The following is a 19,274-nucleotide window of genomic DNA, read 5'->3' as shown; positions in this document are numbered from 1 at the left end:
ATATTGAAAATGATTGACTGTACAACTTCAAGAGCATCAATATATTGAACGTTTACAAACAGGAATAATGTTATGTGTTTAACATAAGAAATTAATAAAAAATGTAGCCCAGTATAATCTAAAACTGAATACAAATAAATAAAAAACTAGGTATACTTTATGAAAGTAACACTACCACTATTCTTACCTTATTCACTAGTTTCAGTGTCATTGTCATCCTCAACTATGATCACTTCCATCATCTTCTACCGCACAATCACTTAGATCGTCGTCATCCTGTTTCCAAATAACATCATCATACAAACTATCAATAGCATTTGAAAATGTAATGCGTACATTATGCATTTTTTCCCCCCCTACATATTAGCCTACTGTAAAAAATTGAGCTGCATGCATTATGTGATGGAATCTATTACTCAGATAAATACGGTATTATTATTATTATTATTATTATTATTATTATTATTATTATTATTATTATTATTATTATTACTATTATTATTATTATTATTATTATTATTATTATTATCGTCATCATCATCAATGTTGTTATGTTATTCTCTAATTTTTTAATGTTTTCATAATTTTTATTTTCAATTGTTTTGTAAATATCCATTGGTTGTTGATATTAAATTAACCTGCATTGAATTCGCAGTAATATTTATCTTCCAAGAGAAGTTGCATTTGAAATCTGACCACTTAAAAGGTCTAGTCATTTCAAGAAAGTTGAACTTGCAAACTGTAATCTTTCTCTGTTTATAGGATTTAAACGTTTTACCATGATAACTAAAGTAATGTTACTTCAACAGGCGCTTCATATCGAATGGTGTGCTAAAAGCTCATCAACGTACACATGAGGGTGTGAAGGCATACAAGTGTCCTGAATGTAGCAATATGTTCTCTACAAATGGAAGTTTGAAACGTCACATGGGCACCCACAGTGACTTGCGGCCATACATGTGTCCCTACTGTCATAAAACATTCAAAACATCTGTCAACTGTCGGAAACATATGAAGACACATAAACATGAACTGGCTCTCCAGGTTGGTTTATATTATATGACCCTCATAAAGCATATTCAAATGTTATTTATTTATGTGAAATATTTTGGCCTTGTTTCCTTGAGATCAGGTTAAAATGCCAGTGTATCTATGTGGAATTTGTGATGCACAAAGACATTTCAAGCGGGGATTTTAACTTATTCCTTTATCTCTTACCAAAATTTCATTATTTCTCCATTAATCTTCTTAATTATTATTCTTGTGTATCATGGATCTATTTAATTTTATTTCATTTATTGTATTCCAAAGATCTTGTAACAACATTATAGCTTTAAGATGTGGAGTAAGAAAAAACTATATGTAAATATATTAATACATCATATGTAGTTTACTTTAATTTACAAGCATAAACAGTTCATCAGTTGAATAGAAAGTATGAATATGAAGAAATGTTATTAATTTTGTATGAAACTTTTTCTCTTGGCCCTTCAAAGCTTTAATACAATCAGACATTGCTTTGTTGTTTAGTCAGTTCAAAGACAGGTTTGAACCTCATAAGTGACACCAATAAGACATTGAAGACTATAATACATGAATAGTGAACTCCTTTTTTGTAACAGCTCATACAAACAGAGAGTAGGTGAGATTATGAACTAATCTGTATCGTGTATTAAGATATGAATGTTCTGATTAAGACTGGTACTGAAGGTATCTTGAATTTTAACATAAAACATCATCTGGTGGAAGAATTTACTCATAAGGTAAGGTCAAGATTTCTAAGTTTTGGAAAATCTTTTTACAGAATTTTCTTTTATGCATACCTGTCATTAATCTTAAGGCTTTCTTTTGTAGTACAAAAAATATATTTAACTTGAAATGACTTAGCCTAGAATACTAAACCAAATTTGATAATAGGCCTACAGTGAAAGTTTTGGAAGTATGCAAGCACTGTCTGAACCGGGCTTTAGTTTCCTAGAATAGTTTCTGAAAACGTGAACTCTCAGCTAAGCTGAAGCTGTCTGTATCTATATACAAACTTCTTCATAAATCCGGAAATTATCTTATATAGTTACGTAGGTTAAAATAATTGAATCAATAAAAGCAACAAAATTAAGCAGAATAAAATTTCATTAATCAAATTAAATATTGAAATTTGAATAATTTTTTAGACATTATAAACCCAGTCTTCTTTGAAATTGGAATGTTAAAAATGATAAATTCATAACATAATCCTCACACTTAAAACAAATAATCTTAGAGTATTTTTCTAAACGAAAATTCGCTAGATTTCTCCACTTACAGGTACTTCTACCACTGGGTTTCTTTTAACATCTGAGTAAACCATTAAGTCTGGTAACAAAATAGCGCAATAGGTAACAAATTGAGTGTATTACATTGCGAATAACCTTATAATGATATCAGCAGGTTGCACAGCAAACAAACAAAGAAGGAGAAGGCAGTAACATCCTCACCAGCTTGCCTATGGAAGGGCAAGGCCCGGCTGTGGTAACAGAAAGCACAAATTTCCCTCCTGATGGCTTGGGTCCAGATTTCACTCAAGCATTTTCTGATCAGCCATTCCAAGTCACGTCGTCTACCCAGCAGCAGGACCAAGAGGAGTCAGCATTTGCACAGAGCACACTCGTTCATACGCTTGCACCTAGTATGTATCTGAAATACCTTATTTTCTCGAATACTCTACACCCTCGAATAAGCCACACACCCATTTTTGAAAAGGGGGAGGAATACATAAAAATTAAACATTCAGCAGATGTATTCACAACAAATGAATAACAATTAAACAAAAATACCGTTCAATTAACAGTAAATTTTATCTTGGAACAGGATGCATTTCAAACACATCCGTGCTAAGGTGATCAGATTTTCAAGCCCCAAAATCGAGACACCTTATAAGGTAGGATAGTTAATGAATGGTGAACTTTTGATATGAATTTGCTTGAGAAATATGAATACACTATAAAAAATAAACAGAATCACGATAAAAACAACACATTGCAATACATGGATACAATAACATAAAAACACATAAATAGAATATTACACATATTAAAATAGATTGCATGTGTTGAATAATTCAGTCCAGAAGAAAGTCAATTGATCTGCTATGTCTCTTAGATTTTAATTACAAATTCCATTCGGTACAGTTGCTTTCTTGTCCTTTGCCTTGAGGAGGGTCACTCTTATGTCCGCTATACTTATCAGCTCTACATCGTATGACTCGCGGTGGTTAGATTACTCTTGTTGAGGAGAAGGGAGACGTGTTTGTCCCAAGATTACATTGGGATCTCCGTCACGGTGCTGGTTAACTTCTTACTAAGGGCAAGAGAGGGCTCTGTTAGCATCTCTTGAGCTTGGGCTTTTCCTTGGTCTTCTTTGAAATTAGTAGCCTTGATCTTTAGCAGTTCTTGTATAATTTCCTTTTCTCTGCATAGTTATTTATATTTATTATTCTTAATTTTGTAGGTCACCTAAATGAAGGCACTGATTCTTCTACTGCTCCTGGAGTAATAACCCACACTTTACACGCAGATGCAACAGGAACCATTACATTGCCAAGCCTGGCAGGACAAGCTGCCTTAACACAGGTAACATTCCAATTTGAAAAAAAAAAAATGTTATAGAAAAGATATTGCACATCGTTTGGCATTGCAGGTAGGAGATATGACAGTATCACATTAAGTTCACATATTTTGGAACACAATTAAATCTAACAAGTAAACTTAGAGTAGGATTGTAATCATTTTCACATTATTTGTACATTTAAGTAACCTAAAATTAAATTTTCTAATCATATCTGTATGTTAAGTAATATTATCATTCATATAAATTGTGTCATATGTATTTATTAATTGTATTTTTTATTTTATTCAAATCATGCGTACGTTATGTTACCAAAGAATGATGAAAGGAATTTAAAAAATCTTTACTTTATCACAGAAACCCAGTTAAACTACGAAGAAAATGTACAGAGAATAAACTTGTGAATGGTTTCAAATAAATACAATCTTAAAATATGTGCCAAACAGTTGGAGCATCGGTTTCTCTTACAGAAGCTTCCATTTCAAATCCTGATGGGTCTAAATGGAGTTTGTGGTGGACAGAGATGGTGCTCCATTTTTCATAGGAGTATTTCATTATTTGTTTCTCTGTTTCAATTTAAAATAACCTTTCTTTTATTTTCGTTTCGTGTTTCGTTAAATAAGTGAAAGTAATATCTTGAATTTCATTTACAAATTGATTGAAAAAAGATCAACAGGACACCTAATAAACTTTGGAATGATATTGATGCTATGTGTTTGTCTCAGAAACAATTCCTCTGTACATTTAGTAAACTGAACAATATACATAGTTGTATTCTGTGACTCAAAGGTAGTGGTAGTAATGTAAGGTATAGTGTGTGTGTGCTTATGCTCAGAAAATAACTGAAATGAAAGAACTATGTAATATGATTGAAATAAACAACATTTCTGCACGAAAATTATTTTGCAGTAGTATGTTGTGGAGTGTGTAGAAACGAGGTTGTAGAATCACTGATAAACCAGAAACAAACATATTAATGCATTAGTAAAAGTCAGTTAAATTAATTGGGAATGTTTCATGTTTTCAAATTGTATTATGTACTAGACATGAAAGAAGCTGATTTAGAATTATCCAGACTTGTGAAGTTCTGACAACCACTGAGGATATTGTGAAAGAATTTTGGGATGTAAGAAAATGAGTTTCTGTGTTTTGGTGTGCAAGATGTTCTTTAAAAAAATAATACATCTCGTCAAACATAACTACAAGTGCAGAGTAAAAGATTTTGACTTACAAAAATTTCACTTGAATTTTAGCTTTCGGTATACAAGTAAAGACACATTCCATTTTTGAGGCAAATGTTTTGGAGAAAAAAATTGAGTTTTGTAAGTCGGCAAATATAATAATCATCACAGACCAGAGCACTGAATACTATTTACTGACCTTTGAAAGATCAGTTGTAAATGACATAAGTAAATATTAGGCTGTTTAAAAATAACGAACATATTTTATGCTTTAGGAGAATATCCGGGAGATTGAGCGAACGCTTAATGAGCAGATCTTTGGTACATCTGCGAATGTGACATCAGATCTTGTGGATGTGGGAGGAACATCCACAGACATGACTGCAAGAGTAGAGGTTGCAGGGAGTGATACTGATGCTGAATCTACCACGACAGAAGATCTGGCCCGCACTCTTGGCGCTTCCTCTTCTCCAGCAGCTCAACCTGATACCACACCACTACCAAATTTATCAGAGGATCCAAAGGGTGACGAAACAAACAAAACTCCAGCTGAACCTGCCAACAGCAGCAGCGTATTTGGCACCACTTTCGATTCAGCAGGTTTCGAATCTTGTGTGTTCTCAGCAATCACACTTCAGGTAAGCAAATATGTTAAGTTACTCTGGAAATACATCTGGAAATAGACACGAGAAAATAATTTATTAAAGAATGATATATAAAGAAGACTGAAGAATGGAGAACATAGAACAATAACATACATGTTATTCTTTAATTTTTAAAGAAATTCTGGGTCTCATAATTTGAGAGGAGTACATTATTTAATAAAATTAACTCTTTATTTTAAATAATAATGAATGTCATTTCCTCTTATGAGGAATCTGAAGACGAAAGTGATCTCATCACTTACATTTCGAACATAGATTCTGGTTCACTGTGATTTAGATTATGCTTATTGTATGGTTCTGTTATTGATTACATTGTCATTGTTCATTGTTCTTGTATCTAAAACTAAAATAGTGGTTGTTGATGGAATCAGGAAGGTACAGTTTTATAATCTACTGCATAGATTCATATTTTATAATAGTTTCTTTCGTAAAAGGGAATCACAGTTTTATATTGGGTAAAATAAGTGATACCACAGGTACAAGGTAAATATCAGTGGTGCTATACTGCTTTTCACGAGGTTTAGTTCATACATCTCACGAAGGCTATAACATTTTTTCCGGGCTCATGTAATATTTGACTTGACACAACTAACAGCGACTGAGTCTTAACATTACAACTGGGCATTGTTGTTTAAGCAATTAAGTAAATGGATTATTCCATCTATAAACTTATCTAAGGAAGTGATAGGTTAATAATTCATTACACTATTAAAATACATATGATTTAATTAATAACAAACGTTTTCGACCATACTACGGTCATCCTCAGGTTATTGAATGCATAAATATCAACACAAAATCACGTAAGTATAGTATATAAGGTTACAGCATAAAACACTATGTTCTTCAGAGGTTAAACTTAAAATAATGAAGTAACCTGAGGATGACCATAGTATTGTAGAAAACATTTGTTATCAATTAAATCATATGTATTTTAATAATGTAATGGGTTATTAACCTGTCACTTCTGTAGATAAGTTTATAGACGGAATAATCCATTTACTTAATTGCTTGTATCCATTTGACTTATCTGAAAATACGACTCTAAAACATTGTTTAAGCTTGAATCATTCATGTTTTCTGGACAGCTAAAGAGTTGCGACCTTCATGACCTAAGTTCATTAAAAGGAGTATAGTTGATAAAATTATGGGATATTGTTGCAGGATAGGCCTCTATCGAAGTGAAGCATGAAAGTGGCATGTAATATGACACACAAAATGTATCCTGAGCACAGGTGATGAACAGCGTATTATTGCACATTGGTTGAATATACCAGACATATGATTTCTTATACATATTTTCATTAGAAATTGTACCTACCACTTCTGTTCTATGAGTATTTTGTCACTGAATAAACAGCCACACTCTTATACAAATACAATATGCTGCACTGTGAACTTAACCCCGGCTAAATATATAGTATTGGCAATGACATTTGAATGAATGATGACAAAATGAGTCCGAGATCCATTGCCGAAAGTTACCCAGCAATTCTGCTTCAGTTATTTGAGGGAAAACCTCGGAAAAAGCTCCAATCGGAAGACTTGCCCCAACTGAGATTTGAACTCAGACCCACTTGTTTCACAGTTACAGTTACTTTACAGCAGTGGACAGTACATCGTATACCTACACAATGAAAAAATAAACATTCATTATATCTTCTGAACCCTATACATTGCTTAGCTAAGTACAGCAAATTGTGAATTATATGAAATAGATATTGCCGATTTTTAACAAAATTCCAAGATCCTACAGAGCTATGCCATTTCTGATTGTGTAGGATGCTTCGTATTTGTCCATTTCAACATTTATCACATCACTTGTATGGTCACTAGTTACAGGTTGAGTAGTACCTGCAGTAATAGCAGATGCACCAATTCTTACACTATTATTCGTAGTATTAACAGGTTTTTCATTATTAGGCCTATTAATAAAATTTACTTTCTATACATTTAAAAAAGGAACGGCTATCTCACGAACTCATTGTCACATGCAATGGACTGAATGAACTCTCTAGAAAATGTTTCAGGCTGGTCCCAATTCTTTCTTACCCATACTATGAAAAGATAAATCATATAATGATGCCTATACTTAGAAACATAACGTTTACATAAAAGTTGATTTGCATATTATTTTACAGAATTATGCTTTCTTACTTTCTTCATACCTAATATTCTAGACTGTAACCTATATCACTCTGATCTGGGGAGGCATTGCTCCCCAGCCTGTCCCCCACATCTCCGTCTAATGCCATGAATTTCTAATGCCCAAGAAAATGAGGTGCCACTTTGAAAGTTGTGATATAAGAACTGCAAAAAATTAAAAAGACAATTAGAAGGGAATGACAATAGTTTAAGGGGGTAGGTACAGCTTAATGCACTGAAAAATTGACCACATTCAAAATTGTTTTCTTCGTCCACATGGCTTATACGAAACTACAAATTAATACACTGAAAAACCTACTATTTTTGAATACATTAAGACTATTTTCTAAATTTTAGCATGCAGTTAAATTGATTATTTAATTATTTGAAATGGCAGCTACTTGTTATGTCGGAATCGAGCATTTCCCTCTTAACTCGTCCAATTTTTAACATTTTCATGGTCGCTCTCAGTAGCGTAGTTGGTATAGCACTGGCCTTCTATGCTCGAGGTTGCGGGTTCGATCCCGGCCGAGGTCGATGGCATTTAAGTGTGTTTAAATGCGACAGACTCATGTCAGTAGTTTACTGGCATGTAAAAGAACTCCTGTGGGACAAAATTCCGGCACACCCGACGCTGATATAACCTCTGCAGTTGCGAGCGTCGTTAAATAAACCATAATATTTATCATGTTTATGTTCTGTTTTTTTCATTTTGAAGCTTAAGGATAGTTCTACAAAATTGACCACCATCAGGTTTATAACTAAATGGATAATATTTTTAATTTATATTTTAAATTGTGTAACAGATTTTCTAGATATTTTAGCCCATAAATTATTTTTTAGGCAACATATTCAACTGAGGAGCATGATTATGGTCAATTTTGTAGATTATATAAGTGTTAACATTCACAAAAAATATATACAATTCTGTTCAGTAGTTTCAGAATAAAAAGGAAAACTAATTTGGAAAATGTAGTTTCTGGAAAATGAGCATCCCGTCCTACTGACAGCTGCACGAGCATAATGCAGAGTCTTCCATTTAAATTCATAACTTTAAAACTATTGCAGATATTAAAATAAACTTTGCATCAAAATGAACTTAAATGAATGAATGAATGAATGAATGTTAGCCATGATGTCCCTTGCTGGCACAGGCCTCCTGTGATGGAGTTAGAACCCCCTCGACAGGGATGGCTCAAGTGTACTCGCTTGGTGAGCCAATCCAGGCGAGCTTGTCGTGTATACTACTTTCGTGACAAAGTTAATAACCCTGTTAAACTTTAATTAATCTCTGCACTTTGTTCTTTGTTCATTCTATGCACTGTCCACATAGGACTTTGACAAACACTGATTGCTATTTACACTATTTAACTGACACTTTCTTAACACTGACTTTACTATTTACAAAATTATCTCACATTTTCACTAATACCGACTTTACTATTTACAATATCTTAACACTGATTATGTTATCTATTTATGATCTTCCCTAGTTCTTTCCACAAAACTCTGTTCTTTGCTGTCCTCGACCATTGTTTCCCCGCCTTTTTGGCAAACATGTCAGACCATCTGAGCCATGGTCTTCCCTGTCCTCTCTTTCTGATGTAGGGGTCCCACCGCATGGAACCATATTTAGTGCATATTTTGAAAAAAATTATTTTTGAATATATTAAGCTATACCTACCCCCTTAAATGAAGAGGAAGAATATGAGAAAATGAAACAAAGAGAGCAAGTAAAAAAAAAATTAAAGGAAGATGTAGTATTTCCCTAATTGTTGTTTTGCACAGTGTATAATAAAATTCTTGGGTACAAAAGCCCTACATTTGGTCTGAATCAAAAGTAACTTTTAAATCTTTGTATTTGTTTATTTTCAGGCTGATCCTCTAGAATTAGAGGGTTTAGAATCAGGTTCTGGAATAACTACAAATATGGCCAGCATCCTTCCTCCACCAGAGAATACTGTCACGGAACCTGAAACTGAGCCTCCTCCTACTGTGGCTGAGCGTCCTTCAAAGTCTACTGAACTCCTGGTGATGACGTGTCCAATGGAAGGGCCAGTTGCTGCTGCCGCTGCAGAAGCTGAGGACACTGCTGACAAGGATAAGAATTACGTTCCAGGAAGACCTTTCAATGCAGATGCTCCACCTGGTGAACGACCTTACAAGTACATAATCATTGCTCTTTCACGTTCTCTTGCATTGCAAAACATTGATTTAGAAATTTTCACGAAATACTGTTTCCATTAATTGAAGACCTAACTTTGCAAAGGGGCTAAGTGCCAGTTTTTCGAATTTTGTTTTTATTCAATCTAAGAGAGCTACATCCGTATGAGGATATCATACTAAATGTGCTCTGTTGTAGTTCAACTGTAAGTGACTCATTCGTGCCAAAAGAAGGTGTTGGAGGTATCTTAACATGCATTTGGCAGTGTGTTTTTCATCATAAAATTTCCAATCTAGGTACAGTCCAATTTGGCTCTCTTCTGGTTACAGGCCCACTGTACCAGTCTTCTTAGAGATTAACTAATAATGTAAAGAAGGTTTAAAATTCCAGAACATTGTCATTCTGGAACAATTAATTTTTTTTCTCTCATATTTCCAAAACTAAAAATTTTACATAGTTCTATGCAAAACTATAGCTTAGTTAGAAAATATTCCTCCTCCTCATCATCATCATCATCATCATCATCGTCATCATCATCATCATCATCATCATCATCATTATTTCCCTTCCAGTTGCAGGCCTTGCAGCCTGTTCATTCTCATTTAGTCATTTATTCAGTCGTCCCATACTTCTCTTCCCTTTATTTGACGTTATTTGGTTTGGCAACTCTTCCTATAAAAAAATTGAACACTGTGCGATAATCTGCTAAATCAATTAGAACTTAACATTTTCTATCAACTGCTCATGCTGTCATGCAGAATGTGGCTGTGTTGTTGGTTTGCTTATGTTACATAGTATTAGTACCACGTGCGTAATTTGTGTATTAGTATTATAATATATAAATAATTTGTGCCGCTACTGTGAAATGTCGCAAAAAAGAAAGATGTTAAAAAATGATAACTCACGTAGGTAGAATCTTTGCATAAATAGTCAGGCATCAGACTGGTGCAAATGATCGTCAGTTTTACGAGCAGGAGAAGGAGTTTAATACAGCAGACATAAAAAACTTTAGGCTGCTCTAAGAGGATAGCAATAAAGAGTGGAGTCACATAGATAAAAATCACCGTTTGAATTAACTGAGCAGAAGAGCAAACTTTGCGTAAGTTATCAACTGTTGTGTAGTGATCATTGTGGCAATTCGCATCTCTCGCTACCAACATTACACTAAACTGTCAGGTGCATGGTTATAATGGCTGGTTATGGGTTGGTAATGTGGGACGTATTTTTGAGATTATAATGTAATTATGTTCCCCTGGGACAGGTTACAGACCAATTGTTACTAGTCTAGCATGGTGTATCCTCTGAAGATGATGGAACAATCGAGGCAGTCCCTGAAATAACAACTTATTGTATATTGTGTCGTTTTTCTGTTTCCAGCTTATATTGAATCCTTATAATACAACTTCGTCCTGACAAAATATTGTTTTTGTTGTTGTTAACTAATGCTGAGTTCTTGGCAATAAAGCCATTAACTGTCTTGCTATCCAATATTTCTCTCACACAAGCAAAAAATATAACCATTTTAATGTAGACACCATATTTTTATTATATTATGGTGGTTATATGACTTACATGCACCCCCAAACTGTTTGGAAGACCATACCTGCAATTAGTAGCAGATCCATATGACTTAGTCAGGATGATTGTCAGACAACTCCATCGACCATATCCCCTCTTGACCACTGAGGGGATGCTTAAGCATGCCATGGCAGATCAGATTGTTGGAACAGTTATAGCACTGAGACTCAATTCCCGGAGCCTATTTTGTTAAAAACAGGTTGCACCAGGGAGGTGAGAATATAAATTGAGTAGGAGAGGTTATGGAAAGCGCTTCACTATTCTTGGCAACCCCCTGACTAAAATATTATTTCCAACAAACATAGTGCCCTCTGGAAACATTTGAATATCATTTTGTACAATGTTATTATGCCACATCTAAAATGTTTGATGTTCTGTATCTCAAATTCAAGATTTTTGAGTGTTGTTCCAGGAAGCTTCAATTATACTGCTATGACTCTGTTCCCACTGCCTCGTTAGTAAAAACAGGATGCACCACGTGAAGATGAGGTTAGGAATTGGTTAGGATAGGTTTTTGAAGACACATCACTATCCACTATATCTAGAGGTGTAAAATTATATCATTAATATTTTGCATTTATAACAAAAATGTTTTATAGCATTTTATAACATTAATTATTTGAAGAACCAGTGTTTATTGGTTAAAACCTGTTTTGCTACTTTATGTATTTGAGGAGGGTAAATAAAAAATAAGATAATATATAAATGGTAATAGATATACCCAATCACTATTACAATATCAGTTAAATAACTATAGTTTCAATTATGTTATCAAAAAAAGACAAAAACAGAAACAAATAAAAACTATTAAATTAGTTATACATTGAATTATCCCTTTTTGCTGTAACAGTAGAATGAAAATTCGTGTTTAAATTCAATGGCAATTGGCAATTATTGTAATTTAAAAATCAACAATCGAAATATTGCAAACAATTGGTGCCTCCCTTCCTTCACCTCTGTCCAGGAACAATATAATTGTTCATGTCACAGAGTATCAGAGTTATACTCTCTTGTTTACGTGCCCTGCAGCAGATAAAAACAAATATCAATATTGCACAAGCATGGTTCACGATATGTCATACCCAATAAACATAAAGTTCCTGATTGTGTCTTGAAGATCAAAACAAAATCTGAAAAATGTATTCAAATTGGTATTTACACATTCTTTGAAATCACTCGTATTTTGCTGAAAATAAGTTTATTGTTTAACTATAGCAATTCTTATTTTCCACCTTTGCTTATCTTAATGTTATTAGTTTACATTAACGTTTTCGATACTCTTATTGTATCATCTTCAGATGTTAGGGTGTTATGTCAACATATGTGATGAAAACCTAGCCTCATATTGTGTTGTGGGTTATTCAAATGCATAGAACCTATCATGATAGGTTCTATGCATATGTTGACATAACATCCTAACATCTGAAGATGATACAATAAGAGTATCGAAAACGTTAATGTAAACTAATAACATTAAGATAAGCAAAGGTGGAAAATAAAAATTGCTATAGTTAAATAATATAAGCTTATCGGTATCACCAAAAAATGAAACTAAGTTTATTGTGTTAATATTTGTAGCATTAATTCGCAATAATGAAACTGGTTTTGAAGGATTGGAATTATTGTGATGAAAGTAAAGGAAATTGAAGAAAGAAGCAAAAAATGCACTTCCTATTTTTATCGCAATTGCGATATTTTCATGTCTCTACTTATAGCCTAGGGAAAATATTCCTACATATTCCTACATATAATTTTAAATGTGGTGATGTCATGTGTCTCATGGTAGAACTGCCCTTTGTCCTTATGCATACCCACCCTCAAAAAAAAAAAAAAAAAAAAAAAAAAAACTTTCTTCCTCTGTCTGTCCCCACTCAAAAGAAAAAGGGTTAACTTTCATTTGAGTTTTAAATGAATATAATGCATTGTAATGATAAACTAAGCGTATAATAATAACACACATAAAAGTAAAAAATCCATTTAAACAATGACATAATGACTTAACTGTGAATAGTCTAGCTAATATAAATATTCTGAATAAATTAAACTTTCACCTCAACCTGATGTTGTCGGTGTCATTATCATCACCATCATCCTCATCATCCAAGTTCATAGTTAAATTTGTCTTTTAAAACATAAAACTGATGACTAACAACAATAGCGTAACTTGATAATAATTTCTTGCTTCTCTTGCAATTACATAGAATGTTATATATTATTTCCAATGAAATGGTCATTATTATCTTTGCATCTTATTACATGTTTCGATTTTCAAGCATGCAAAAAATTTCACTCTGTGTCATATATATTTCTATTTTACAGTGTGTTAATTGGTTTAGATTTTGATAAAGCTATTTTTTTTATTGAACTAATCTAATTTTTAACATCTTTTTGAGAGAATTCTGTACTGGAGATTGCAATGTGAGTAGCATGTGTTCGAGAGTTTTCAGTTTGATAAACCTTGAAATAGATAGTATTTTCTTACTGTATGTCTCGTTCTTTGCTTTTGCTTGAAATGGATATTATTTTTTTTACTTTTAAGTTGTTTAAATACCAGATTTTATAACAACAAAGGGAAGGAAAGAGTAAATCATTATATTTATATATATATTTTTTTATTTTTGTCAGGTGTAAACAATGCAGTCGAGCTTTTAAGAAGTCCTATCATCTTAAAGAACATGCAAGGAGTCACGTGGGGAAGAATCTGAGCTGTACATTGTGTGACAGGAAGTGCACAACATATGGTGCTCTGAGGGTAAAGAAATAAGACTTGTCAAGCTATTTATTTCTTCTAAACTGCTTGAATTTACAATTTAGATTATGAGTGAATTCTTTTGAAATCCTTTTAGAGTATTTGTGTCCGCTTGTATGAGGGTCTGATATGTAAGTATTTGATTTATGGTCGTGAAAAAAAAATACTAGCTTAGGTACTTTTCTAAATAGATCCCTTCTGATTTCACACATTTGAGAGTCATTTTTCAAGATCTTTAGCTAGATATTCAACACATTGGTCTTGATTGTCACAATTAGGAGCATACTCATGTTGAAACAAACCATAATGGTCAAAGAACAATGCTATACCGTTCATCACTTTCAGCAAATATTCAGCCATTTCTGAAGCAATGATACCACCAGGGGCATACGCAAGTGGGGTGTTACAAGTTTGAACTCTCCCCTTGAACTTTTTGAAAAAATGACATATTTAGATTGCAGTATTTTTTTATTTTTAATCGTTTTCCTTTCTCTAATTTTTCACTGTCAGAGTAACAAAATCTACATCGACATAAGGCATAGTCCTCCTACCCTTCCTTCAGTATAATCCCTGTGCTCGGTGCTGCGGCACGTTCGAATTATAACAATGCTATCTTTATTATAGAGAGACCTATCTCCGAGTACTGACCTTGTAATAAAATGAAACTGACACAATATGAAATGTAACTTGTTGTGAAACCTATTGAAAAGGTTGTTTTGACAGTTCTGCAGTACTGATGGTAAATATTGTGCATTGTCGATTTTAAACTCATTTTAAGTGTGGTATTCACTCATTCGTTAGTTTGAGTTCTAACTTTATTATGGAATGTTCGTATAACGTTTTGCGCATTTGACAGTTCATATTTTTAATATAAACTTCACATTATCGTGTGTCACTTAATTTATGGTAAAATTTGATGCAGATTCTTTGATAGTGCATTTAGTCACGGTTGCACTAAACGAGAATTCATTGAACACAGACAATACAACAATGAACACGAGCTGGGCTGTCTACCAATGACTGATTCAGATATCAGAGTGTGAAAATCTTGTTATACATAGAAAAATCCAAGACCACGTACCACGAAATCTCATCTTCAAGTTGCTAAGGCGTTTGCTTGTCGATTCAGAGTTGCGTTCGGGTGCAGGTTCGATTCCCGCTTGGGCTGATTATCTGATGGGATTATTTCCGAGGTTTTCCCCAACTGTAAATTGAATGCCAGGTAATCTATTGCGAATCCTCGGCTTCATCTCATTGTAACCAATCCCATCGACGCTAAATAACATCGTAGTTGATACAGCGTCGTTAAATAACCAAGTAAAAAAGTAAAAAAAGAAGTTGCAAATAGTTTGGAAGTAATAAAATAAAGTCGAAAATTTTCGATCAGATCATGCCAGTAATAGCTTGTGAACAAATTCAGTTGTGTTCTACTGTACCTACATGCAGTCTAACATTTCATTATGAATTATTGTTTTAACAAACGAAATAAAATTTTGAAAATAATATCAGGACACTGAAAAGTAGAACAACATTATAATCGAGGATATACGTAATGAATTAAAACATTTGATTTAAATGAGAAAATAAACTAATATAGAAGTAAGTGGATATACGATGTGGAAAGAATGGATACTACCACACTGCCCTATGAAAATAAATATCGACCAATAGGAAGAAGAAACATCAGGCATCCAAAAAAAAATAAATAAATAAAAAAGAAAAACAATTGATAGACAAAGATATATGAATTGCTAAGGCAAAAATGCTGCCTAAGGCTTGAAGGAGATTGTTTATGAAGAAAGATATATGAACTGCAGAAAAACAGCCTTTCTAACTTCATAACCACACATTCATGTATTTTCATACATCTTTCTATTAAAGTTCTTATTATAATTAATGTTACGTCCCATTTGGCTTCTGGCTTGAAATTAATGTCTAGGGTAGTCGTGCCTAATTATTTTATTTCTTTTTTCTGTTAAATTTTTTAAATTATAAAAACTTTTTCAGTAAACTGTTCCCTAAATTCATATTCAGTTGGAAAAACAGACACAAGTAAATGCCCAGTGAAATATAGCTATACTACTTTAATGAATGATCTTGTGCAATTTTAAAGTTTTTGTCAGAATTTATATTTTAGTGCACATATCTGTAAGAAATGTACTGAGTGAACATTTTATATTCTGCCTAAAGAGCAGCAACTTTGGCTATCGGGCATGTTCAAATACGCTGCTTACAGAGACAGCACAATATCAGTGATCCATAAACCACAAATAGCCAGTGTAAAATATTATTCAATGTAAGTAGTTACAACGTTATTTACTCACCAAAATTAAGAAAGAGGTTCCTGAAACTGTCTGCCTTCTTGTTCCGAACACCAGCCTAAGAAATAACACATTACTTACTGCAGTTCTGTTTGAGATATGAGGCATCCAGAGCACAAAGGAATCAAGTCCATTTTTGGTGAATTGGGAGATATTTCGTATGTACATACCTTAGTTGAGACTACTTTCAGAGCATAAAAAATATAATATTTGAAGCTTCTCCTAGAGTTCAGATGTTTAAAATCACACTTACTTTTAATGAGTAATTAACTATACATAAAAGACTATAAAGGTACGGTCACACGTCGCTACTTTTGCAGCACTGCAGTACAAAAAATTGCGCAACTCTCATACTGCGACATGTGAACAACAGTGCAACCCGAAAGTAGCAGCTGGCAAACCTGCTGCCCACTACTTTTTCAAGCTGCGTGCAGCTTATAAGTAGCGATGTGTGAACAGGATTCTCAGCGTTGCAACTGCAGCATTTTTGATATTGGTTTTGTTGAAACTTTTGCTGCAGTTGCAACCAGTGTTGCCACCCAAATGTGTCAATGATACTTTTATTGTTTGGATATATTTTAATGTTAGATGTGATTAAAGTAAATGATTTGTAACAGTTACTAAATGTACAACACAGTCTGAGTATATTTGCTGATGATATAATTCATTTTTAATTTTCCTTAGCATAGTTTCAAACAGGAGGGTTGCCAACATTGATTACGTGAATATGCTGTTAGTTATCATTTAAATATATAGGCGTTTTTAATAGCTTAATAGTAAAAATAATGCCAATTTCTGAATACTAGTTAGTACAGAAAAGCAAATAATAGATAAGTAAGCTATCGCATGAGTTTCATAATAATCCGAACATAACCACAAAATGTATATTGAGAAGTCAACACGGAGATGGAAACCTGCAGCTAGACTGCGACAGCAAAAGTAGTGCCTTGTGTGTGAACAGACTCACAACCTCCAGTTGCAACTTTTTTGCAGCGCTCGGGTTGTGCAGCACGAAAAGTAGTGTGCAGCACGCTACTTTTGGCTTACATGTGAATACGACATGCAACTTTTGCAGCTGCAGTACAAAAGTTGCGCAGCAAAAGTAGCGATGTATGACCATACCTTAGGTTCTAATTTTCTGAAAAGTTTACTTTTGTGACTTGATTCCCTTGTGTTCTGAATGCCCCATATAAGGATAATGTTTTCCTGGGTACTGTTTTACAGTTCTTTGAGGATATGTGGATTGTTTTTGTATACTTTATCTTTTAAAGTTTCCCCAAGATACAAATCATCAAGTGTTAGAAGGATCGAGGGGACCACTCATTCCAGCTTAAAATTCTATCCTTCAGCACTGTATTGAGTTCGTAAATATCATTTTAGCTGTTTATATTTAATAATTTTTTTATTAATAATTTGTCGAATTCTGCGATTTGTCTTTAACCAGCACCTGGCAGCATGACTGCCAATAGCCAAAGTTGCTGCTTTTTGGGCGGGGATAATTGTTCACCCAGTGTTACAATAATGAAAACACTGTTTGTACTGTTTGTTTGTACAATCATTTACTTTCGGTGCTGCCTATGTACATTTAGGATTACAAATACTGTGAGTAGAATTAAGTGAAATGTTTTATGGTCTATCATATCCTTTTTTGTACATCATTCATTCATTCATTCATAGTTTTATACCTAAAGTTAGGCCCTTCACTGCAAACCCAGCAATCTCAAACCTTCCCTCTTTTCCATTTTTCTCTTCATTTCTGCATAAAATATATTTTTAATGTTCTCTATTATCTGATATCGTCTTCTTCCTAACTTCTTTCCTGTTCACCATTCTTTCCAGTGTATTCTTCAAGCAGGCAGTTTCTTTTTAGCAAGTGACCCAACCAATTTTTTTCTCTTCCTGATTAGTTCCAGCACTAATTCATTCTCCATCAACTCTTTCTAGTACAGCTTCATTTCTTACTTTGTCCATTTCACTCACTCCATTCTTCTCCATATCCACATTTAAAATGCTTCCATCATTTCTCTTCACTTTATCACAGTGTTCATGTTTCTATCTCATACAGTGCCACACTCAACACAAAGCACTTCACTAGTCTCTTAGTTCTTTTTTTCAAAGGTCCACACAAAATCCTCTTTTGCCTATTTAAAGCTTCCTTTGCCATTGCTATCCTCCTTTTGACTTCCTGACAGCAACTCATGTTACTACTTACAGTACACCCCATGTATTTGAAGCTGTCCACTTGTTCCACTGCCTCATTTCGAATTCGCACGTTTACCTTCTTTATTTTTCTTCCAATAACCATTGTCTTCGTCTTGCTTGCATTAATCTTTATCCCATACTGTTCACAGCTCAATATTTTCTTGTGTCTCACCCGTATCTCTTTCACAGTCTGTTCTTGCATCTCTACTTCTTGACTATCAGTTTACAAGAAATCATGTTCTGACATTTCTTAATTAAATTATAAGTTTTAACTTTTTTCCCAGGCACATATGAAGACACATGATGGTACTAGGGATTTCGCATGTGATATCTGTGGTTGTCGGTTTACTACAAATGGCTCTTTAAAACGTCATATGTTTATTCACAGCGATGAAAGGTATGTTATCTTGTTTTATCATTTTATTTATCATCATTATTTTTATTATTTTTATTATTATTATTATTATTATTATTATTATTTTATCATTATTATTATTATTATTATTATTATTATTTTATCATTATTATTTTATCATTATTATTATTATTATTATTATTATTATTATTATTATTATTATTATTATTATTATTATTATTATTATTATTTCAATACCCAAATTACACAAAAATTAGTTTTTCTTTTTTAAGTATCAATCAATATATTCT

The 19,274-nt window shown here is 33.2% G+C and overlaps 1 protein-coding gene across 5 annotated transcripts in view; it reads left to right on the top strand.

Moving 5' to 3' along the window:
* Positions 1-19,274, top strand: part of LOC138710693 (zinc finger protein 236-like) — a 108,428-nt gene that overhangs the window by 64,620 nt on the left and 24,534 nt on the right. For 4 of the 5 annotated variants that reach the window (XM_069841759.1, XM_069841757.1, XM_069841755.1 and 1 more), the window contains exons 17-23: positions 810-1,044; positions 2,425-2,665; positions 3,487-3,608; positions 5,060-5,422; positions 9,470-9,759; positions 13,962-14,088; positions 18,893-19,005. In XM_069841759.1, coding sequence (XP_069697860.1) covers positions 810-1,044; positions 2,425-2,665; positions 3,487-3,608; positions 5,060-5,422; positions 9,470-9,759; positions 13,962-14,088; positions 18,893-19,005 — 1,491 coding nt within the window. The remainder of the gene's footprint in view (positions 1-809; positions 1,045-2,424; positions 2,666-3,486; positions 3,609-5,059; positions 5,423-9,469; positions 9,760-13,961; positions 14,089-18,892; positions 19,006-19,274) is intronic. The other variant, XM_069841756.1, reaches the window with a different exon arrangement.

The sequence above is a fragment of the Periplaneta americana genome, chromosome 12 (genome assembly GCF_040183065.1).
Source record: "Periplaneta americana isolate PAMFEO1 chromosome 12, P.americana_PAMFEO1_priV1, whole genome shotgun sequence".
Classification (NCBI taxonomy): Eukaryota; Metazoa; Arthropoda; class Insecta; order Blattodea; family Blattidae; genus Periplaneta; species Periplaneta americana.
Note: the sequence above shows the minus strand (reverse complement) of the source record. Positions and strands in the feature narration are given on the sequence as shown.